Genomic DNA, 20,859 nt, shown 5'->3' on the forward strand with positions numbered 1-20,859 from the left:
AATCCATGTGTGTGTGTGTGTTCTCGTTGAGAGGAATCGTAAATGAAAGTAGAGACAGTTTAACAACACACATACAAGGTGACAAATATGAAACAAAAAAACTGTAAAAACGGAAACAAAATTTAAATCCAGTAAGACACAAGTTACCCAGCGTCGGTGATTGTGGACCATCGAGAATAGAACCTGTGTGGACCTGGACGGCCTGTAATCTTCACCCGCAGGCTGTTCCACCCAAACCGGCTCCCAGCGACTGAAAAACCATGTTTGCCAGTGTGGCTGAATTGGCGCCGTCACATTTGATGGTACACAGTGCGTTTGTATGGGGCAGTGCGGTGTCATTCGAACCCCTACGTGATATCGGGATTTGACCACTTCCGGGGACAGCCTGCTGTTGCACAACACAAACAGCAACACTTCACACAGAAAGATGGTGCACTGTTTAGTTTTCGGCTGCAATCACCGAACCAGTGCGAAAAGTGCAGGTTTCCCCATTTCCCAGTGGTGAAGGGAAGATGAGGCAAATGGGAGACGTTGTGTCAGTAACCGTTAGCCTACAAGCTAACCAGAGCAGTTCCATTCTCGTGCCTGTGTCATACTTTAACCCTTTAGCGCTCGCCCTCAAATGAGCCCTGCTCTGCCCAATGCTGTAGGTCAGTAATGTGCCTTTAAAATCCACCCTCGCCTGAACTGGCAACCATGGAAGAGGCTATGAGCAGCTACGTTCTGAACACGATGAAGGTGAAGTTTGTTTGCAGCTGATGGAAGGTGTGTGTGTGGGGGGGGGGGGGGTGGCTGAGGTCATTTCCTGTCTTGTGGTTGTTTTTAGATGTTGTCGGTTCTAGAGATTTATTACAGGTGGGATCATTTCTTTATTTCTCGTTCCCCGGCAGGAGGAGGTTCGCCCTCAGGACACGGTGTCAGTCATTGGTGGCGTGGCAGGAAGTAGTAAACAAGGCCGGAAAGCTGCCTGGAAGTTTGTCAGGGACAACTGGGAGATGCTTTACAACCGCTACCAGGGCGGCTTCCTCATATCACGACTCATCAAGGTAAAGGACGTCACAACGTACGCAGGTGAACCCTCACACTCCGCCTCCTTTTCAGTGAAGCCAACTTTTGTTTTCTTCATCGGTCTTTGCAGGTGACTGTTGATGGGTTCGCTGTCGATAAAATGGCTGCTGAAGTGAAGGTGAGATTCCAGGCGGGCTTCCTTGGAAAATTTTATTTCCAACAGCTGGCTACTATTGTGAAGGAATTCTGTCCTGAAGTCCGTTTCATGCTTCTCCGTATTTTAAAGAATTAGCCAATAACAGGAGCAAAAAAAGGGCTGCGGTAGTCAAAGCGGTGGCGGTCGGTGTGGCCATTAAAAGCTCATGGTGCAGAATGTCAACTTTAAATGGAGCGTCCTTACGTCCAAATCAGGTTGATGCCTGTAAACCGGAAGATGTGTGAAATCCAGGCTCAAGTTTTTAAAACAGATTTTTACTTACAGCAGTGTTCAGAATAATAGTAGTGCTATGTGACTAAAAATATTAATCCAGGTTTTGAGAAAATTTCTTATTGTTACATGGGAAACGAGGTACCAGTAGATTCAGTAGATTCTCACAAATCCAACAAGACCAAGCATTCATCATATGCACACTCTTAAGGCTATGAAATTGGGCTATTAGTAAAAAAAAAAGTAGAAAAGGGGGTGTTCACAATAATAGTAGTGTGGCATTCAGTCAGTTTGTCAGTTTTGTGGAACAAACAGGTGTGAATCAGGTGTCCCCTATTTAAGGATGAAGCCAGCACCTGTTGAACATGCTTTTCTCTTTGAAAGCCTGAGGAAAATGGGACGTTCAAGACACTGTTCAGAAGAACAGTGTAGTTTGATTAAAAAGTTGATTGGAGAGGGGAAAACTTATACGCAGGTGCAAAAAATTATAGGCTGTTTATCTACAATGATCTCCAATGCTTTAAAATGAACAAAATAAGAGACACATGGAAGAAAATGGAAAACAAACATCAAAATAGATAGAAGAATAACCAGAATGGCAAAGGCTCACCCATTGATCAGCTCCAGGATGATCAAAGACAGTCTGGAGTTACCTGTAAGTGCTGTGACAGTTAGACGCCTGTGTGAAGCTAATTTATTTGCAGAATCCCCCGCAAAGTCCCTCTGTTAAATAAAAGACGTGCAGAAGAGGTTACAATTTGCCAAAGAACACATCAACTGGCCTAAAGATAAATGGAGGAATATTTTGTGGACTGATGAGAGTAAAATTGTTCTTTTTGGGTCCAAGGGCCGCAGACAGTTTGTGAGACGACCCCCAAACTCTGAATTCAAGCCACAGTTCACAGTGAAGACAGTGAAGCATGGTGGTGCAAACATCATGATATGGGCATGTTTCTCCTACTAGGTCTTGTTGGATTTGTGAGAATCTACTGGTACCTTGTTTCCCATGTAACAATAAGAAATATACTCAAAACCTGGATTAATCTTTTTAGTCATATAGCACTGCTATTATTCTGAACACTACTGTATTTGTAAAAATTTAAGTGTTCTGATCCATCATGAAGCTGCAACTGAAGCAAAAGACAAAAGTTGTTGCACATTGTCTTCAGTCACATCCACTAATGTGTGTAAATTCCCTAAGAGTTGTCTTGGTGGCTTCCCTCACAAGCGTTTTTTTTTTTTTAAGTGCCCGGTTTGCTCATTTTTATCTTTTTCTTTCACCTGTAGAAAGCTGAAGCTGTTTAGAGAATGTCACTTGTGTGTGTGTGTGTGTGTATATATACACGTGTGCACTGAGTTTACAGTCTGTCTCTGTTCCCTGCAGAGTTTTTTTGAGAGCCACCCGGCGCCGTCGGCCGAGCGCACGGTGCAGCAGTGCTGCGAGAACATCCTCCTCAACGCCGCCTGGCTCAAACGTGACGCAGACGACATCCACCAGTATCTACTGCAGCGCAAAGCGCCCCCCGTCTGATCTGACCTGACTGCCCTCCCCCACGCGACCCCCCCCCCCCTCCTTTTCGGACCTCCCAGCATTATAGCTGCCTCGGCCCCTCCCCCTCAGAGTGGGAGCCCGGCGTGCACTAACAGCAAGCTTCATTTCTATACACAAACTCTTCAAAGACTTTCTACGTCTAAAGTTCACACCAGGATTGTAGTTTAACACACACACACACACACCCCCACCCCCAATTCTGTCCAGGTACACCAACGCTCGCTGAAACCTGACTGCGCCCTCCACTGCCGCCTCTAGGTTCAGGAAACTGTGAATTTCCCTCTTTTATGTGCAGGTTTTTGTTTGTTTTTCTTGAACCCGACTGGTTTAGCGTTATTGTTCTAACCTGAAGAAAATATATTAACACAAATTTGGGGCTTGAAATTTGGTGCACTACAAATGTACCAATATCAGCTGCAAGGGGGCGCTGTGGTAGGCGTGAACTCTAGTACTGCTCCTCATGATCAGTGTCTATATTTGTCACTTTGTCTCAGATGTTCAAGCAAAATGTTAACGATTTAAAAAAAAAAAAAAAAAAAAACCTCCAATTAAAGATTTTTGAGCAGCAACTCCAAAAGTACACTTGAAGTCGTCGAGTTGCGTCACTGCTTGAATTAAAGTGTTTCAGGTTTTTGATTCTATTAGAATATAGATGACCCCCGTGTACACCTGAGTAGAACCAAACAGAACCTTATGGTTCCATCAGAGAGGTGGAGCAGTAACAGAACCTGCATGGTTACGTTAGCTCTTCTTCCAGTGGTTTCTGGGACGAGTCCTTCAGGTGTTCTTCTCGCTGGGCTTTGGGTTCATGTTTTCTGCATTTAGAGATGATGGTTCTTCTCACTGTGGTTCTGTGGTGCACCAGGACCTGATCAGACCTTCTCACCTTTTCCAGATGTAATCCAGACACGGGTCTCCTGAGATTTATCAGTACACTGACAGCCTGACCTCTGACCCCGTATTATTTAGGTCACTGAGGCAGACTGCAAATTTTTTTTTTTTGGTCCCATTTGTTGTAAAAGTCAGTTTTGATCTTTGCATCGTGTGCTGCTCATTGAGGCCCTTTCAGTCTGTTTGATCATTTCTTCTTCTGAAGTGACGTTCACGTTGAGGAGCTGCAGGAATCCAACCTGCAACCCAAACTAACCCAGCTGCTGGTTAAACTTTAACTTCACCTTCAATAAATTTATTGCAAACATCTCCTGCTCACTCGGGTCATATTTGTTTTGTGTTGGAACATCTGAGACAAATATGAAAAACTGAACTGCACCTCCCCCTCCGGTACAAGACACACCCACTTCTGCTTGAACAGAATGAACTGGTGTTGGAAAAAAACGAAATGATTTACATGCTGCTTGCTTAGCTTTTTTTTTCCCCTTCATATCCTTATTTTGATTTATTTCCCAAAGTTGGTGAAGACAGGTGGCGCTGTAGCTGTGTTTTTATTTGAATGCAATTGTCTCATTAACACTTTATTATCACATACATTCATCACCTTTTAAGGCAGCTGTTTTAATCCAAGTCCGGAGATTAAAGGCAGTTAAGGGCACGTTTTAAATAAGATTCTTCTTGTTTGGTTTGCAGGATTACCCAGACGGATCACCTGAGCTTCACTGAACTTTGGGTGCAGGTTGCACCTAAGGGGAAATTTAAATTTAGGGTGGACTTGTGGACAAAAGGGTGGAGCCCAAAAATGTGAAAGAAAATCATTAGAGAGCCAAGAAACCTAGAGAGCATTCTATTAAAGAATAAAATAATCAATCCAAATCAGCCAAACCAATTTTCATGAAATCATTGGTAACAATCCTGATTTGCACGAAATTGTGCAAAATTTTGTGAATAGTTTTGGAAGTAGGCGTGGGTGTACCCAGAACATTTTACAGTAAAACAGTTTCATGTATATAACTGTGAAAATGTTGGGTCTGATCTGGAACTATTACATTTATTTGAAACTAAGGAAACTTAATTTTTGTGTTTCTGTGAGGAAAAGTGCTAATTCCTGGAGCCCATTTTCCCAAAATCTTGCTGAAAAATTTTAAGTATGTGATCTGGAATAATGATGTTTTTGGGTATATGCAAACAAAGGTGTGGATCCCAGGACATCTTAAAATATTTGTATGTCAAAACCAGATTTATTTATTTTTTAATACGAAGAAATTAATAATTTTGTTTAACAGAACTTTTCTTGAACTTTATCGCATTCCTTCATGGGTGCATTCAACAGTATCAATGGATCACAATGATGAGGACAAATTTCCACCCGTTTCCTCTTGTAACGACCTTCCGGTGGGGGGTGGGTGCGCATCATCAGTGTGAAATGCTCCACTGGCGTTTACCTGCCGCGGTCGGCTTCTCAGACTTTTTCACGTGCACATTTTGCGGTTCAGTGCCGGCGGTCATTTTCCAGACTAAAAAGTAAGAAAAAAAATCTTTGCTGAGTCTTGATGGATTAATTTCACTGTGACATTCAATAACTTAATTATGAAATGAGTTTGCCGATACTTGAAACCTCGGGACAGTTAATCCCTCTTTAGTCTACAGTACGGGCTCTGTAACAGAATCCGTGTCGGTACTTGTTGGCGCCGACCACACCAGGTTCCAGGTTGGTGCAGGTTTGGTTTGACGGGGCGTCCTCGTAAAAGTATGCGTGCTTACATTAATTTTATGAAGGTTTTGTGGTTTGTGTTGGCTGTTGGTCTCTCTGGATCCTTTGTTCTGTTTCTGGTTGGATCTGGCAGAATGGAGTTGTTAATTCTCTTACATTATAATTTCCAATTCGGTGGTAAAGGAGCTGATTCTGCACTGCTAATATAAACTGTTAGGATGAGGCGAGTAGCACTACCAAGATACTAAAATTTAAACTATTTCCAGAATGTGTTCCTTTAAGAAAAAAAAAATGGCAATGTTGATGGGATCTTCAGGAAGCGTCTAAAAATCTGATGATTTTGCGCCCTGAACGAAACGCTAACTGTTTAACGTGTTTTTATAAAACATGCGCTGATTCTGTTTAATTGTTGATAGTCTTTTATTTTGAAGGAGAAAGGACTACAGTACTACTTCTCGCTGCCTTTTTCTTTTAAGGTGTCATTCCTTGTAGGGTGAAGTCTGGCTCACTCAGGACTTCGCGGACGTGGCGGATTGACTCGACTCTGCTTTGAGCTCGGAAGCCTTAAACTGGTCGTCCGATGGGCGGTTATTATTAATTACATTGACGTCTTGATCGTTAAATCCACACATCAATCGTATCTAACATAAAGCAGACTTGTTGAACGAGTAAATCTGTAGAATTTTACAATTCAATGTTTGGGGTTTTTTTTTTTTTTTTTTGCAAATGTTCCCACAGAGTCGCTCTGACCCTTTCATTGAGACACTTTGTACCCACAACATTTTTTCTTTGTTTAAAAACTACCGTTGGTGTTCATTAAAGTGAAAAATTATAATTAAAACAACTGCTGTGACATTAGATTTTTGTCTGTCGTAATTTGCTGTTTTGTGGAAATCTGACCTTTGACCCCAAGTGACCTTGACCTTTACCAAAGCGATTGACCTTTGGCGGGTCTTGCCAGGGCAACATATATGTGCCAACTTTGTGGACCTTAATCCACAAAGCAAGCCTGCTTGAAATCAAAGGACTGGAGAGGAGTAGACCAAAGATGGACATGACCTTGACCTTAACCCCAAGGACTGACTTTTGACAAATGTGAACAAGCAGACATAAGTCATAATTTGCATGTTGTTACCAAAGTAGAGATGGACTGGATTTTTGCCATCAAAGACCCGAAACGCTTGACCTCTGACCTGACTAATGTAAACAAATAAAGAATGCAGTTATCTTTAATTTAAGTCTAATTACATTCAGACTGAGAGAACTGCGTAGAACCTGCAGCAGGTTTTCTCTTCCGTCAAAAAAAAAAAAAAGGGTTGAGGGGTTTCTGTGGCTGTGATTCAAAACTCAGCTTTGATTTATTCCACATATTCTGTATTTGCCACTGGATTTTTATTTTTTCGTAGGCTGGATTTAAACTGTTGACTTATAAAATAAATAAAAAATATTGGCCACTTCAATCCTCAACAGTCAACTTAAACTGTTTACAAACCATCTGCTTTAAAAATGAATTTAAAGGGTTTAAAATTAGATAAGCATTCGGAACCAGAATTAAATGCGCTCACCTTGAATTGGTCTAACTACATTTAAATAATGCATACAATTATATTCTATAGATTTTGTTTTCTCAATGAATATTTCATTAATGTTAAAATTTTCTGTCAAACTGATGACTTTATAATGGTTATACTTTTAAATACCTGTAGTATCAGTGAATTTTCATTTTATTCAAACAGCATGAATTCAGCTTGATTACTATACTGGAATACAGTTGTACTTTTTTCTGTAATAGGACTCTTAAAATCCTAAAATAATTTTGAGAATCACAAGGATTTATCCGCTTTATTTAGGCCTAAAATGTAAAACCATCCGAATAACAGAATTTATTTTACCTGGCGCTATCTCCACTCCCGCCAGGAGATGGCGGTAGCCACTTAATCTTCGCGTGAAAGCCGGAGCCGAAGAAGAAACGTTAACTATGGCGATGTTCGTGAGAAGGGCGGCGGAGGTTTTTAATCGAGCCGTTTGCAGCAATTTGAAGGTTTGCTTCAAAGTTTTATCTTATAAAATATAAAGTAGATGTTTCAGGCTTCTTAAACGTTTCTGGAGTGTAAATATTGGCTCTTGTTCTGTGTTATCCGGGGGCGAATTTACGAAACGGAGCGTGGTAGGAGAAGGGTCCACCCATTTACGCCTCTGATTGGCTAGAAGGTGTCTACCATGATTGGCTATTTGATTTGGTAAAACGTCACTTACCTTCAGGAACTGCTGTTTTTTTTTTTGTTTTGTTTTTTTTAATTGATTGAAAAGTTGCACAACACGTACAGTGCATTTACATAACTGAACAAAAAATTTGCCAGGGGGTAACAATAATAAAAATAAATAAAATGACTAGGTACAGTTCATACAGTGTGTCCATGCTGATAATGTTTTTACAGCCTTTGTATTTGTACAGGGTTCAATACTGTTCATAGAAATTTCAAATTCCTTATAAAATATGTTTTTTTTTTTTGAGAATTTACATTTGTGTATGTAAAATTTTGCCATAATAAGACTCAGACTCACTTTTATTGTCACTCGACTCTTACAGGCAGAACAAAAGTGTTAGAGTATTAAGAAGGTGACAATGTGCATGTAGTGCAATGTTCACAGTTTGGTGGTGGATGTTGAACTGTTCAACAGTCTGACAGCATTCGGGTAGAAGCTGTTTTTTAAGTCTGGACGTTTTTGCCCGGATGCTGCACAACCTCCTTCCAGAGGGAAGGGGTGTGAACAGACTGTGCACAGGGTGGGTGGAGTCTCTGAGGATGCAGGTGACTTTGTCTCGACATTTGGAGATGTAGATGTCCCCAGTGGGTGGTAAGCTGCATCCGATGGTCCTCTGCGCAGACTTCACCACCCGCTGCAGCGCTTTCTTCTCTGCCACCGTGCAGCCACCATACCACACAGGGAGGCAGCAGGGCAGGACACTCTCCACTCCACAGCTGTAGAAGGCCCTGAGGACCTCAGTGTTCAGTCCAGCCCTTCCCAATTTCCTCAAAAAATAGAGACGGTGGTGGGCTTTCTTGGTGTTGGTGTGCCAGGTGAGAGTGTTGGAGAGGTGGACTCCAAGATACCTGTTGGAGGAGACCATCTCCACCGCTGCTCCGTTGATGTAAAGGGTCTTCTGGGTGTTGAGGATGAGGTTGTTGTCTCCACACCACTGTGTCAGGTTCTCCACTTCTCGTCTGTACGCTGTCTCATCCTCTTGGCTAATGAGCCCGATCACTGCTATATCGTCTGCAAACTTAACAACAAGATTATCCTTGTGCTGGGCTCTGCAGTCGAAGGTCATCAACGAGTAGATTAATAATATAAACTTCATTTTCTATTGTATTGTCTTTTGCAAAAAAAAAACAGAAAATAATATGTTCATAAAACATTCTATAGTTTTTATAAAAGTGGGTTGTTATGAAATGGGTGATGTCCTTCCAAAGGTTCTTGGTAAATGAGCAATGCCACAAAATATGTGGTACAGTTTCTGGGAGAGAAGAACAAAATGAACAATATGTATCTATATCTTTTTTAAATCTGCTCAAGAAATGCTTTGCAGGGTAGAATTTGTGAACAATTTTGAAATAGATTTCTTTAGTTTTGTTTGTTATGAAATATTTATGAGGTAATGCCTATTTTTTTCCCAATTAACATTACAAGCAAATTGACTCCAGTAGGAAATGACATCAGGTTTCACAGCAATTTCACGTTGAAAAAGAGATCATATAGCTTTGTTATTTTTACGTGGTGAACAAAAACATATTTTTCCACAGGAGGTTTCACTTAATTTGGGGGGAAAAACCAGACTTTGGTTAGAAGAACCTCTGTCTTGTTTATCCATCGATCTATCTCAGTCGTAACAGTGTGATAAATGTCAGTGTGATAACCCATCCCCTCCAATCTTAACCCATTTCAACCCATCAGTCACAATTGTGACAGGAAAAAATGGACACTTTTAAGGCTTTAAAAAATGTTACTGAATCAATCATCAGTACATGTAGAGCAAAAATGGAGACATGGAAGGGTTTGAATGAAGTACTTGCAATATCAAGTGCGTAGTGCAATTTGTCACATGACCAGAGCTGTTTACATTATAGTGGCACAGACAGAATCAAATTGTTCCACCAAAGCTCTCAAACAAAACCTTTAGGAAGGTTCGTTAAAATAAGCATGTCACCAAGACTGGCAAGTTTTCCAGAATTTACACTTTTCTCTGTGCAGTCATCAAAATACGAACATATCTCACTCAGAAATGTTACTATGACTTTGTCCCAGCTCAATTCAACACATTCAAATCAAAATCAGAAACATACCCCACCCCAGTGGGCCGAACATGTCAGAATAGCCCAATATTTACACACTTTACAGCACTACCACTGTCTCACCTTCACCCCAATGGACCAAACATACTGCATTTTATATATTTATTACACACACGCCACACACACACCTCATCCACCATTCGCCCATCGTCGTATGTTAGGTCCACCCAGTTAGTGGGAGGGGGAATGTTTAATATTTTGAAGTAAATATGTAGAACTGGTCAAGGACAAAGTAATCAAAACATCTCTGGCTGAAATATGTTAAAATACTGAGGACGACACAGAGAAATGTGTCAGTTGTCCATGAAAAACCCTGATAATACATTATCCCACTGAACACTATTGTGACCGACCTTTTCACCTGCTTTTCCATGAAAATTAAAAAAAAAATAACAATTGATAATTTCAAAGAGTACTAATGGCACATGATTTACATATTTTCATGTCTGGTAAAGATGTGGGATTAAATGGGTTCATGATGTGAAGTAATAAGGAGGTGACTGGTAGTAAGATACACTGGGTCACCAGAAACGTTTTCAAGGCATCATTCAGGAAGAAACCAACAGTCTATAAGGGAAATGAGGCCTGAACTTGTATAATGGAACCAGTTTGTAACAGTTTATTACTAGATTGTAGAATTCTAATATCAAAAAGAAACAAAGAAAAACAGACACTTGCATTTATGTGTTGACATGAAATGTGATAACTGCAATATAGAAATGACTGTTTACACTGTTTCTACTGATAAACTTGTATCTTATTTAATCTAGGATCGTGCACATACTCAAATTAAGGTGCAGGAGCAGCCAAAAACAAATATTTAAAAAAACATATATAGCTGCAAGCAGCCATGTGGAGGTCGAGCAGAAATGTCAGCGTAGATAAAGTTAGTTTGCTCACTATGAGGACAGTAACTTTACTGAAGATGTGATGGTGGGCAGCCATTGATAAACTATTCACCTGTGATATCCAAGTACAGCCTTCTAGTTATTTTGCAGATATATTTACCACTTAGATTAAAACATTTACCACTTTTCAAACATTTATCTCTCCTCAGCTGTCAGTCAGTCAGTCAGTCTGTCCTGCTCCAGCATCAGATAACATTTCAAAACAGACTTCTACTGTTGCTCACCTTCTAGCCAATCAGAGGCGAAAAGGGTGGAACCTTCCCCTGCCACACTACGTTTCGCAAATTTGCTAGCTGGGGGTTAGTTTAGCTCATGTTAGCAGTGACACTAGCCGAGTGATGTCACAAATAAAATGTCACGAAATGTCTTTTTAACGTGTTTCTGTTGTTTTGTCTTTGCTGTAATCTGCCTATTAAGAGGACAAAGTATTAGAGACACCTTAATACACAAAACTAATCAGTAAATAATTGAAAGGCTCCTACGGTACATTATTTTTAAGACCATTTCTAAAGTTTCACTTCATTCTGCCACTGTCTGAATTTAAAACTTGTTGACATCTGAAATAATGACGGAGTTAATCGTCATATTTAACTGCATGACTGCATTTTTTATTTTTAAAGTGTGGCCTTTTCTGACAGTGTCAGAGTTAGAATAAAGAACACTCACAATCAGAAAGACTATTATCATAGTTCATATTGTCCCAGTTTGGCTCTCTGTGACATATAACAATGCTCCTTCTGAGCCACACCCCCTCATTTAATATGTGACATGCCCACATGTCCTCTCTGTGTGGTTTTTTTTTTTTTTTTTTTGAGGGGGGGGTGGTTAATGCTGCCTTGTAACGTTAAACTCCCATGTAAATGAGTTTGCAGTGGGTTTTATTTTTGTTGTGACTCTTCTTCGCCCTCCTCCTGTCAGAACACTGAAGTGTCTCTGGATGTGTGTCAGCCCCGCCCCCTTTTACTGCCAGTCCGCACCAAGAAGAGGGCCTTTATTCCTCATTCATTGAAACCAAAAGGGAAGGTTGAAGGAGACTTGGAAGTCAGAGCCCGAGCAGCAGGCAAAGTGTTCCAGCAGGAGTACATGGAGAGGCCCATCAACATCTCCTGCACTGGTACTCACGTGAGCTTCAGTTTACAACCCGTGCATCAGAAAGTGTTTTGCTTTGCTTTTTTTCCCTCACAGATGACTTGAAGATTAACCACCACAGAATGTACCATCTAAACAGAGATGTTAAGATATTTGAAGTGCTACAAATCAGCTCCCTGCTAAACTGTATCAGCAGCTGGTCTACTTTGCCCACATGGAGATGGTGGATGCTTCAATTTTTGCCTTTTGCTCTTCCTGTGCTGAGATGGATCCAAAAATTGTCAGCGATGGTCATTAGTCAATTTGCCACTTATCCAGTTATGTCACATATGTATCCTGTGTGTCAAACCAGCTGCTTAATTTTCCAGCATTTCTAGTTTTACAATAACTTTGGACCACTGCTGTTAGTTTAAAATGTGTTTATTGCACATTAATGAAGTGCCATATTTTCCAGGAATTAATCTGCTAAACAAAATAAACTCCATTAGCAAAAACAATAAATGCCGGTCATGAAAAGTACACGAGGGCACAAGCATCCCAAATGAAGGAGTTACTAACACAGAAAAAAGGTGTGACTTATACATGGGGGGGGGGGGGTTCCCTCTTCAAGAGGCTTTTTTTTTTTTTACAGGTGCGACTTATAATCCTGAAAACATGGTACATGTACATGCAGCAACTGGAACTGTTTGCTGCCTCACACATCACAGCATGAAAAATCACGAAAAACGTGATCATTGTCATCGTTGACTGCAGTGCACTTTGCTAACGTAGCTTTTTGTTTTGTTTTGCTTTTGTAACAAATGTGCAGTAGACGAAAATTCATCAGAGCTCAGTGGTAAGACGGAGGAATCTAACTTGGTTATTTTAAATTCTGTGTCCAGTTATGATGAATGGAGATGTGTCGGAAACAATAAAAATATGAGCACATTTTATTTATTAATCTGCTCTGTAATTTGGGATTTTTGTGCACTGCTGTAGTGTACTTTGGAGTTTATTCTTGGACTTTTTTGTTTAGTGCGTTGGTTCCTGGGAAACTTGTAGAAATCGCTCTTTTTATTCTTCTTAATCATAATGAACGTGTGTTTTAGGACTTCCCAAACTTCACTGTCATGACTTACAGTTAGTCCATTCAGCTTCTTTTCACTCGACGTTGCCACATCAGATCCAGGTTTGTTGATTTGGCACAAATTTTACGCCATGCGAGTTTACTGACACAACTCCACGTTACATGGATAGTAGGCGTTGGGTGGCCTTGAACCGGTAATCATCTGCTCTGGAAACAAGCTCACTTAATTAACTGCTTTGCCTCGACTTGCACTTTGAAAAATTCAGTACTTCTGTTACCCCCGGCAACAGACGCTCGACCAGGAGGTACTTTATTTTTATCAAGTGCTTTATTTTTGTCTGAGCAGTTTGATCAATCTGTTGTTTCTGCCGTCTTCAGCGGGAATCTTTGAGGCCTACGTTCCTCCGGAGGGCGACGCTCGTCTGTCCACGCTGTCCAAAGAGGGGCTGAAGCAGCGCATGGTGCAGATGCAACAAACCGCTGCCTCACAGTTGGCGTAAGTCCTTCTGTTTCACTCACACATACACACTTCCTGAAAGCAGAGTTTTCTGTTGCAAAGGAGTTTTTTTTTTTTTTTTTTTGGAGGGTGGTGCGGACAGCAGCAGATTCCAACAGTGTGGAACCTTTTCTGCTGTTCACTTCTGTACACAATCTGAATATTTGTCCACAGCAGGACTAAATACGACATCGTCGTCAGAGAGGATTCCTAATCAAATTCCGACTCTGTCCAACAAAAACGAATGCGGATCGTTTTGCACGTGAGATCTCCGCCTTCACACGTATGAAATATGATGAAGCTTAACCCCCCCGGAATTCTCCTCAGAGGGATTTTTTTGGTCAAGTCACAGAGTTAGACTTTTCCCTTTGGACCACACTTGACCAAAACTCTTTGCATTGTCCGTTGTCATTGTCCTGTCAAAGGTCAGCCAAAGGTCACTTATCCCTGTGAAAGTTGGGGTCAAAGGTCAGGTCTCAACCAGGCAGTGACCTGTTTACCAGGAAAATCCCCTTAAACAAGTTCACTGTGTGTTTTCTGATGTTTGAGTTTTTCCTTTAGAAAATGTTTTTTGCAGTATTTTGACTGAATCAGTTTGAAATAAATAAAAGTGCTTAACGCAGGATGTGTTTTGTGCCGACAGGATTCGTAAGATTAAACAGTACGATCCTCTCTTCAAGACAAAGGAGTTTGCACATCAAGCTCAAGAAATGTTTATCGAGGCTCACAACGCTCTGTCACAGTAAGAACACAGCAGTCGCTGGCACATTTTCTTTTTTTGTTCCAGGCCCGTTTTTAACTTTATTTCCAGTGTTTGTTGCACAAGTGAAATTGGGGCTCCCATCGGGGGGGCTGTCCATCAGTTTGTTTCCATGACAACAATCATTTTTAGTTCAAGTCAGTTTGTCAAAGTCAAAGTTTGAGGAAATCAGTCATGTTAAATCTGTGAAGTTCAGTTGACTCAAATAAATCGAGCAGTAAAAATGACGTGAACACAACTAATTATTTATTTGTGACTGAATGATGTAATGTTTGAACAATTCTGGATTTTATTTTTTTGCAATATTCTTCAAACAAGATAATTTGAAATTGGAAATAGTAGTCTGAGTTTATACCTTTTATGGTCTTAAAAATTTAAGTTTTATATCCACAGCATCATTTTTTCATGATTAATTATTATTCAGACTCATTTTTGTTTTTGTGTCTTAATCCGGTTTTATTTTCTCTTACGTACAAACTGTTGTACAACTTTGCCACATCCACCAAATATTGCTACTTGAGCTTTGCTTTAATTAAATTTTAGTACCGCTGCCAAGAAAGTAATGTTTTCAGAGACGTTTGTCTGTTTGGTTGTTTTTTACAGTTAGCAAGCTAACTCAAAAAATACACAACGGTTTTCAGTGAAACGTGGTGAGCTGATAGTTAAGGTTCTGGGAAATAAGTGATTCAATTTTGGAGGTGATTCGAAATATATTCTTTGCCGGAGATCCGGAGTAATGTTTGACACTTAGCAACATCTAACTCAAAGAGTTGTGAGTGAATGCTGATGAAATTTGGTGAGCGGATGGACAGTGTCCTAGAAAATTAGAGATTTTGTTTAGATTTTGATCTAGAACATATGTTGGATCCAGGATCTAGAAGAAATTTGAAGCATTTAAGAGCATTTAATTTAAAAAAAAAATGTATGAATAATGAAGTTTTTGGGGGGGTGGGGGGGTTGTTCCTGGTTATAATGAGCTGTTGTAGAAATGATACACTAGTGTTTGTTTAAAATTTGCATTAAATATTTCAAGTAAGTTTGAAATTTGTTGCATCAAGTGGAATAAGTTGATTTAACACAAATCATCAGGTTTGTTGTCCTTCATTAGAATAATTTTGCTTACCTTGTTTATTTATTTATCTGAACTTAAAGGGTTTAATTCAGTCATTTTCCTCAAACTGTTTTGTGATATTTTATATTTTTTTAATGAACTCATCAGGCTTTATGACGTGTGAAGATTAAACAAAAAAATCTTTATTTTCTTCTTCAGGTTCAACAAAGAGAAGCTTCACTCGTTACTGACAGAGCGATGTTACCCTGTAAGTCAGACGATGTCTCGAGCCTCTTCGGTTGTTGGTCTGATGTTTTTTCTGATGAGCGTCACTGTCCGTGTTCAGGAGATGACGAGGGGGACTCGCTACAAGACCATCCGCTGGACCTTTGTGGAGTCCCTGGAGCCGCCCCAGGTGGTCCACGCCCGCTGTCCTGACATCCTCTCCAAAGACAACCTGTACGGCCAGGTCACGGTCCGCATGCACTCCAGACAGGTTTGTCCGACCCGCCACCATTCACAAACTTGGGCACTTTTTTCCTTTTATATTTTGATTATGTTTTATCAGCTGAAGCTCAGTTTAAAACTCAAATTGAAATGTAAAATACTCACTGAACTTTTTTCCCACTTTCACTGGTTTTTAAAGATTATTCCCCCGAACAAAAAAAAATATAAGGTACTTACTGGTAACACGGCAGCACAGTGGCTTAGTGGTTAGCACTGTTTCCTCACAGCGAGAAGGTCATGGGTTCAATTCCCGCCTGTGGCCTTTCTGTGTGGAGTTTGCATGTTCTCCCCGTGTTTGTGTGGGTTTCCTCCGGATGCTCCGGTTTCCTCCCACATCCAAAGACATGCGGGTGGATTGGAATCTTTAATTTGTCCGTAGGTGTGCGAGTGGGTGTGAATGTGTTTGTTTGTCTGTTTGTGGCCCTGCGACAGACTGGTGTCCTGTCCTGGGTGAACCCCGCCTCATAGGCTCCAGCCCCCCGTAACCCTTGATTGGACTAAGCAGTTGAAGATGAGTGTGTTACTGGTAACACGTTGTTTCAGTAAGCGGTTATGTTAAATCTTCTGACAGGAGTTAAAATTAGCTCTGCAAATAACCAGAGCATTGTTTCTATCACATATTTTTACCCCTCAGCCTGTAACGGGCGGGCGGTGTGTCGTTACAGCCCAGCTGCTGGGCAGGTGGGCAGGTGGCATCAACATGTGCTTTTTCATGTGATTGCTCTGGAATAGAGAAGCCTAGGGTCACCAAACGTACAGGAAAGGTGTTTCAGGTCAAGACCTCTGTCAATTTTGAAGATGGATGACCTTGAGGTCTAGATCATAGGCCAAAAGGAATTCTACCACCCAGGGATTTCACTGCCACAGAGGCTGAGGGGTAGCTGGTGCCCGTTAATGGGAGCAGCCAAAGGAAGAAGGTCTGAAGACTGAAGTTGAGGGTTTGTCTGTTAGACTTCCTACTGAGGAAATGTTGACTTTTCCTTTCTGTTCTTTGTGTTAATCTGAAGTGATTGTTTGTAACTGCAGTTGAAATTCCCCTTTATCAAAGCTGAAGTTTAACCGTGTTCAACCAGAAAATTCAGACCCATAGTCCCAAAACTGTGCACATGCTTAAAAAACCCATCCAGTGAGTCAGGTTAATGTGTTGAAATTCGGTGACACTTTGACATATGATGAGATGAATGAATGAACGTTGTGCCGCAGACTCTGGCCATTTACGATCGCTTCGGGAGGCTGATGGTGGGGAGCGAGGAGCAGCCAAAGGACGTTTTAGAGTATCTGGTTATGGAACGCCACCTCATCAACCCCTACGGCTGCTGGAGGTTACATGGAAAAATAGTCCCGTCCTGGGCCCCGCCCAAGGATCCCATCATTAAGGTGAGATCAAATCTAAACTGGACTTACTTTCTCTTTAATTTTTTTTTTTGTAGTGGCACATTCAGGCAAAACAGCTGCAAACAAATAAACACATACAGTAGTGTTCAGAATAATAGTAGTGCTATGTGACTAAAAAGAGTAATCCAGGTTTTGAGTATATTTCTTATTGTTACATGGGAAACAAGGTACCAGTAGATTCAGTAGATTCTCACAAATCCAACAAGACCAAGCATTCATGATATGCACACTCTTAAGGCTGTGGAATTGGGCTATTAGTAAAAAAAAAGTAGAAAAGGGGGTGTTCACAATAATAGTAGTGTGACATTCAGTCAGTGAAATGGATAGAAGAATAACCAGAATGGCAAAGGCTCACCCATTGATCAGCTCCAGGATGATCAAAGACAGTCTGGAGTTACCTGTAAGTGCTGTGACAGTTAGAAGACGCCTGTGTGAAGCTAATTTATTTACAAGAATCCCCCACAAAGTCCCTCTGTTAAATAAAAGACATGTGCAGAAGAGGTTACAATTTGCCAAAGAACACATCAACTGGCCTAAAGAGAAATGGAGGAATATTTTGTGGGCTCATGAGAGTTAAATTGTTCTTTTTGGGTCCAAGGGCCGCAGACAGTTTGTGAGACGACCCCCAAACTCTGAATTCAAGCCACAGTTCACAGTGAAGACAGTGAAGCATGGTGGTGCAAGCATCATGATATGGGCATGTTTCTCCTACTATGGTGTTGGGCCTATATATCACATACCAGGTATCATGGATCAGTTTGGATATGTCAAAATACTTGGAGGTCATGTTACCTTATGCTGAAGAGGACATGCCCTTGAAATAGGTGTTTCAACAAGATAATGACCCTAGTAAACCAGCAAAATCTTGGTTCCAAACTAACAAAATTAATGCCTCGCTAATGTGAAGAAATCATGAAAAACTGTGGTTATACAACTAAATACTAGTTTAGTGATTCACAGGATTGCTAAAAAAGCAGTTTGAACATAATAGTTTTGAGTTTGTAGCGTCAACAGCAGATGCTACTATTATTGTGAACACCCCCTTTTCTACTTTTTTTTTTTTTACTAATAGCCCAATTTCATAGCCTTAAGAGTGTGCATATCATGAATGCTTGGTCTTGTTGGATTTGTGAGAATCTACTGAATCTACTGGTACCTTGTTTCCCATGTAACAATAAGAAATATACTCAAAACCTGGATTAATCTTTTTAGTCACATAGCACTACTATTATTCTGAACACTACTGTATATCCTGCCCACCTGAATAATCATTTAGAGATGCTTTGTGATGTCATAATTTTAAAGCTACAGTGTGTAGGGTTTTGGGGCATTGATTAGCATGACTGGATTATAGCATTCATAACCACATGTCCATTACTTGAGTAGCTGTAATAATGAATTGGTGTGTTTTCATAAGCTTAAAATGAACCCTTCATATCTACATGGGAACCACCTCCCCAATGGAGGCCACCATGTTTGTACCGCTGTGTACCCCAAATGGACACCTTTACTCCTGTTGCATTTTGCAGCACAGATGAAAGACTGAAGAAAAAAGACAAGAGGAATCAGTGTTTGCTCCCCTTTTCCCAGTTAGCTCGTGCAGGCTAACGTGTTTAGGACGTCTCGTGGTTGTGAAGTAGCGGATCATGTTTATCACTTAACACAAGAGAAGGGAAGTGATCACAGATCTTCGTCACCAAGGAAACGAAAATGTGTGAAGCAAACTAAAATAAGGACCAGCCACAGCATTATGCAATCTGCAGCCTCTCCAGTAGAGGACACCAAATCCTACACACTGTAACTTTAATGATTTGAGATTATTTTCTTCATGTCTGCCTCAGTTTCCATGGAAACCATCCTGACTTAAGTGTTTCACTCTTTCAGACTGTTATGATTCCTGGTCAGGATCTGCAGCCAGGAGAAGAATTTGAGGCCATCAACTATGAAGTTCCCAAACCAAAGGCAGTGCAGTGGCATAAATAGGCCACTAGGTGGCCGGTCTGATTTAAAACCACCAATTAGGGGCCAGCAGGGGCTTTGTGTGAATTCTTTTCTGTGTGGGAAAAATTCCTGCAATCAGCAGGTGACTTTGGAAAAAACCTTTAGCCAGCGGAGCCACTTGTTTCCCTGCAGTCCGACATCCGGGGTCACGTGACTGGAGTCACTTTTCACATCGAGATAAATGTAAAGGAAAAAACTTGATGCATTTCCAAAAATCTTTTTGTTTATTTCTGTGACAAATACACTGTCTCTTCTCCTGAGTAAATATAAAAAATAAAGTCAGTCTTTTTTTTTTTACAACAGCTGAGTTTAGTGGATTTTTTTTATTATTATTTTTATTTAAAATCTCTTATTCACTAAATATTTGAAAATACAACCTGTGATTCACAAATTTCATCTGTTTTGTTTTTCAAAGCACATTAACAAACACTACTTTAAAATGTTGCACAATTTATAATTTACTCTAATGGACCATTTTTAGAATCAAACAAAACGGTCCTTGCAAAAATAACATAAAACTCAAGGACAGGATTGGCTTCATCCCATTTGTTTTGACTTTTCTCAATGAACATCACATTTTTCTTGTATTTAAGTACAAAAAAAAACAAAATTAAAGTTAAATATAAACGTGTTCCATATACTGTATTCTGAATATAACACGATTGTAGCCGATGGAATATTTTTGGAAAAATACTTTCTGCATACCTTTTTTTTTTCTCTCTTTTTCAAATGAAGAAAATAATTCTATTTGAAAATAATGCACCATCCCTCTTTTTTTTTTTCCAACCATGTGCTGACACACTCACCTTTATGACCACAGTAAACAGCATTTTAAAGTCTGTCTTTTTGGGATTGCCAACATTTAATATTAAACTCTCTCACCATATTTCTTGGCTGCTTGAGAGTTGATTGCTGCTTTTATCATCCTGAGCTAAATGTTTGCGTGTTCTCAGTTGCTGGTTAACTTGTCCGAATAAACATTCATACTATCTTGGAGAAGCATTCTGATTAAACTGTGGCCTGATTATTAAATTTCTTTGTTAGTTTCCTTTCTGCCACACTTTCATAAGTAGAAGAAGAGTTGAAAAAGCACCACTGCTGAATGGTTTTTCTCTTTTCCTTTAATTTTGTTATTCTTCCACTTAAAATGAAAACATAAGCTGGTAAAGCAGAAATGATTGTATCCTGATTTGATTGGTAGGTCTGGCTTGATCTCCCCCCCCGAGTGTGACTATAATTAAAGTTGATTTAAATTCTGGTTTTTGTTACTTTTTAAAAAATTTCTGCTACTATGTTTTTCAACGTGGGGTAGGATGAAGTCTTTTTAACCCGAGACTTAAGGTTCCGGCAACACTCGTGGTATTATTAATTCTCTCAATTCCTTCTGGAGAAAAGCGACGCCTGTGCCTGGATTCACAAAATTACTACTAATTGGCTGAACTAGGATGCACTCAAATAATCCTAATTATAGATTTTTATTTATTTATTTATATTGTTTTTCCAGTTACATTGGACATAAAAGGTGAGCTGATTCAAGGATGTGACTGCATGCATAGCACGGGGTCGCCACAGGTTTTAAGAGGACTTCTTAGGAAGTCTTCAGGGGGTGGCAACAGGCTTTTGGTCGGTCTGCTAATAA

General features: G+C 40.2%; 2 protein-coding genes across 3 annotated transcripts in view; both read left to right on the forward strand.

Annotated features, from left to right (window-relative positions):
• The window catches only part of npepps (aminopeptidase puromycin sensitive), a 41,655-nt gene extending 35,205 nt beyond the window's left edge, over positions 1-6,450 (forward strand). For both annotated transcript variants that reach the window (XM_034187897.1, XM_034187898.1), the window contains exons 21-23: positions 891-1,046; positions 1,139-1,186; positions 2,820-6,450. In XM_034187897.1, the coding sequence (XP_034043788.1) occupies positions 891-1,046; positions 1,139-1,186; positions 2,820-2,966 (351 nt within the window). In that variant the 3' untranslated portion in view covers positions 2,967-6,450. The remainder of the gene's footprint in view (positions 1-890; positions 1,047-1,138; positions 1,187-2,819) is intronic.
• A 1,100-nt stretch (positions 6,451-7,550) lies between these two features.
• mrpl45 (mitochondrial ribosomal protein L45) lies at positions 7,551-19,494 on the forward strand. Its single transcript, XM_034187946.1, has 8 exons — positions 7,551-7,633; positions 11,774-11,969; positions 13,389-13,506; positions 14,150-14,248; positions 15,537-15,585; positions 15,664-15,813; positions 17,028-17,201; positions 19,104-19,494. Exons 1-8 carry the CDS (start codon positions 7,571-7,573, stop codon positions 19,200-19,202), a joined length of 948 nt encoding a protein of 315 aa, XP_034043837.1. The 5' UTR covers positions 7,551-7,570; the 3' UTR covers positions 19,203-19,494.
• Positions 19,495-20,859: the final 1,365 nt, after the last annotated feature.

Source organism: Thalassophryne amazonica, chromosome 15 (assembly GCF_902500255.1).
Source record: "Thalassophryne amazonica chromosome 15, fThaAma1.1, whole genome shotgun sequence".
NCBI classification, from domain to species: domain Eukaryota; kingdom Metazoa; phylum Chordata; class Actinopteri; order Batrachoidiformes; family Batrachoididae; genus Thalassophryne; species Thalassophryne amazonica.

What these genes read in the sequence shown, in the direction of transcription:
- mrpl45 (XM_034187946.1), top strand. Translation starts at nt 7,571, where the DNA reads ATGGCGATGTTCGTGAGAAGGGCGGCGGAGGTTTTTAATCGAGCCGTT. An exon ending in TCCGCATGCACTCCAGACAG is followed by an intron (nt 15,814 to 17,027) that starts GTTTGTCCGACC and finishes GTTGTGCCGCAG; the next exon opens with ACTCTGGCCATTTACGATCG. An exon ending in CCAAGGATCCCATCATTAAG is followed by an intron (nt 17,202 to 19,103) that starts GTGAGATCAAAT and finishes TCACTCTTTCAG; the next exon opens with ACTGTTATGATTCCTGGTCA.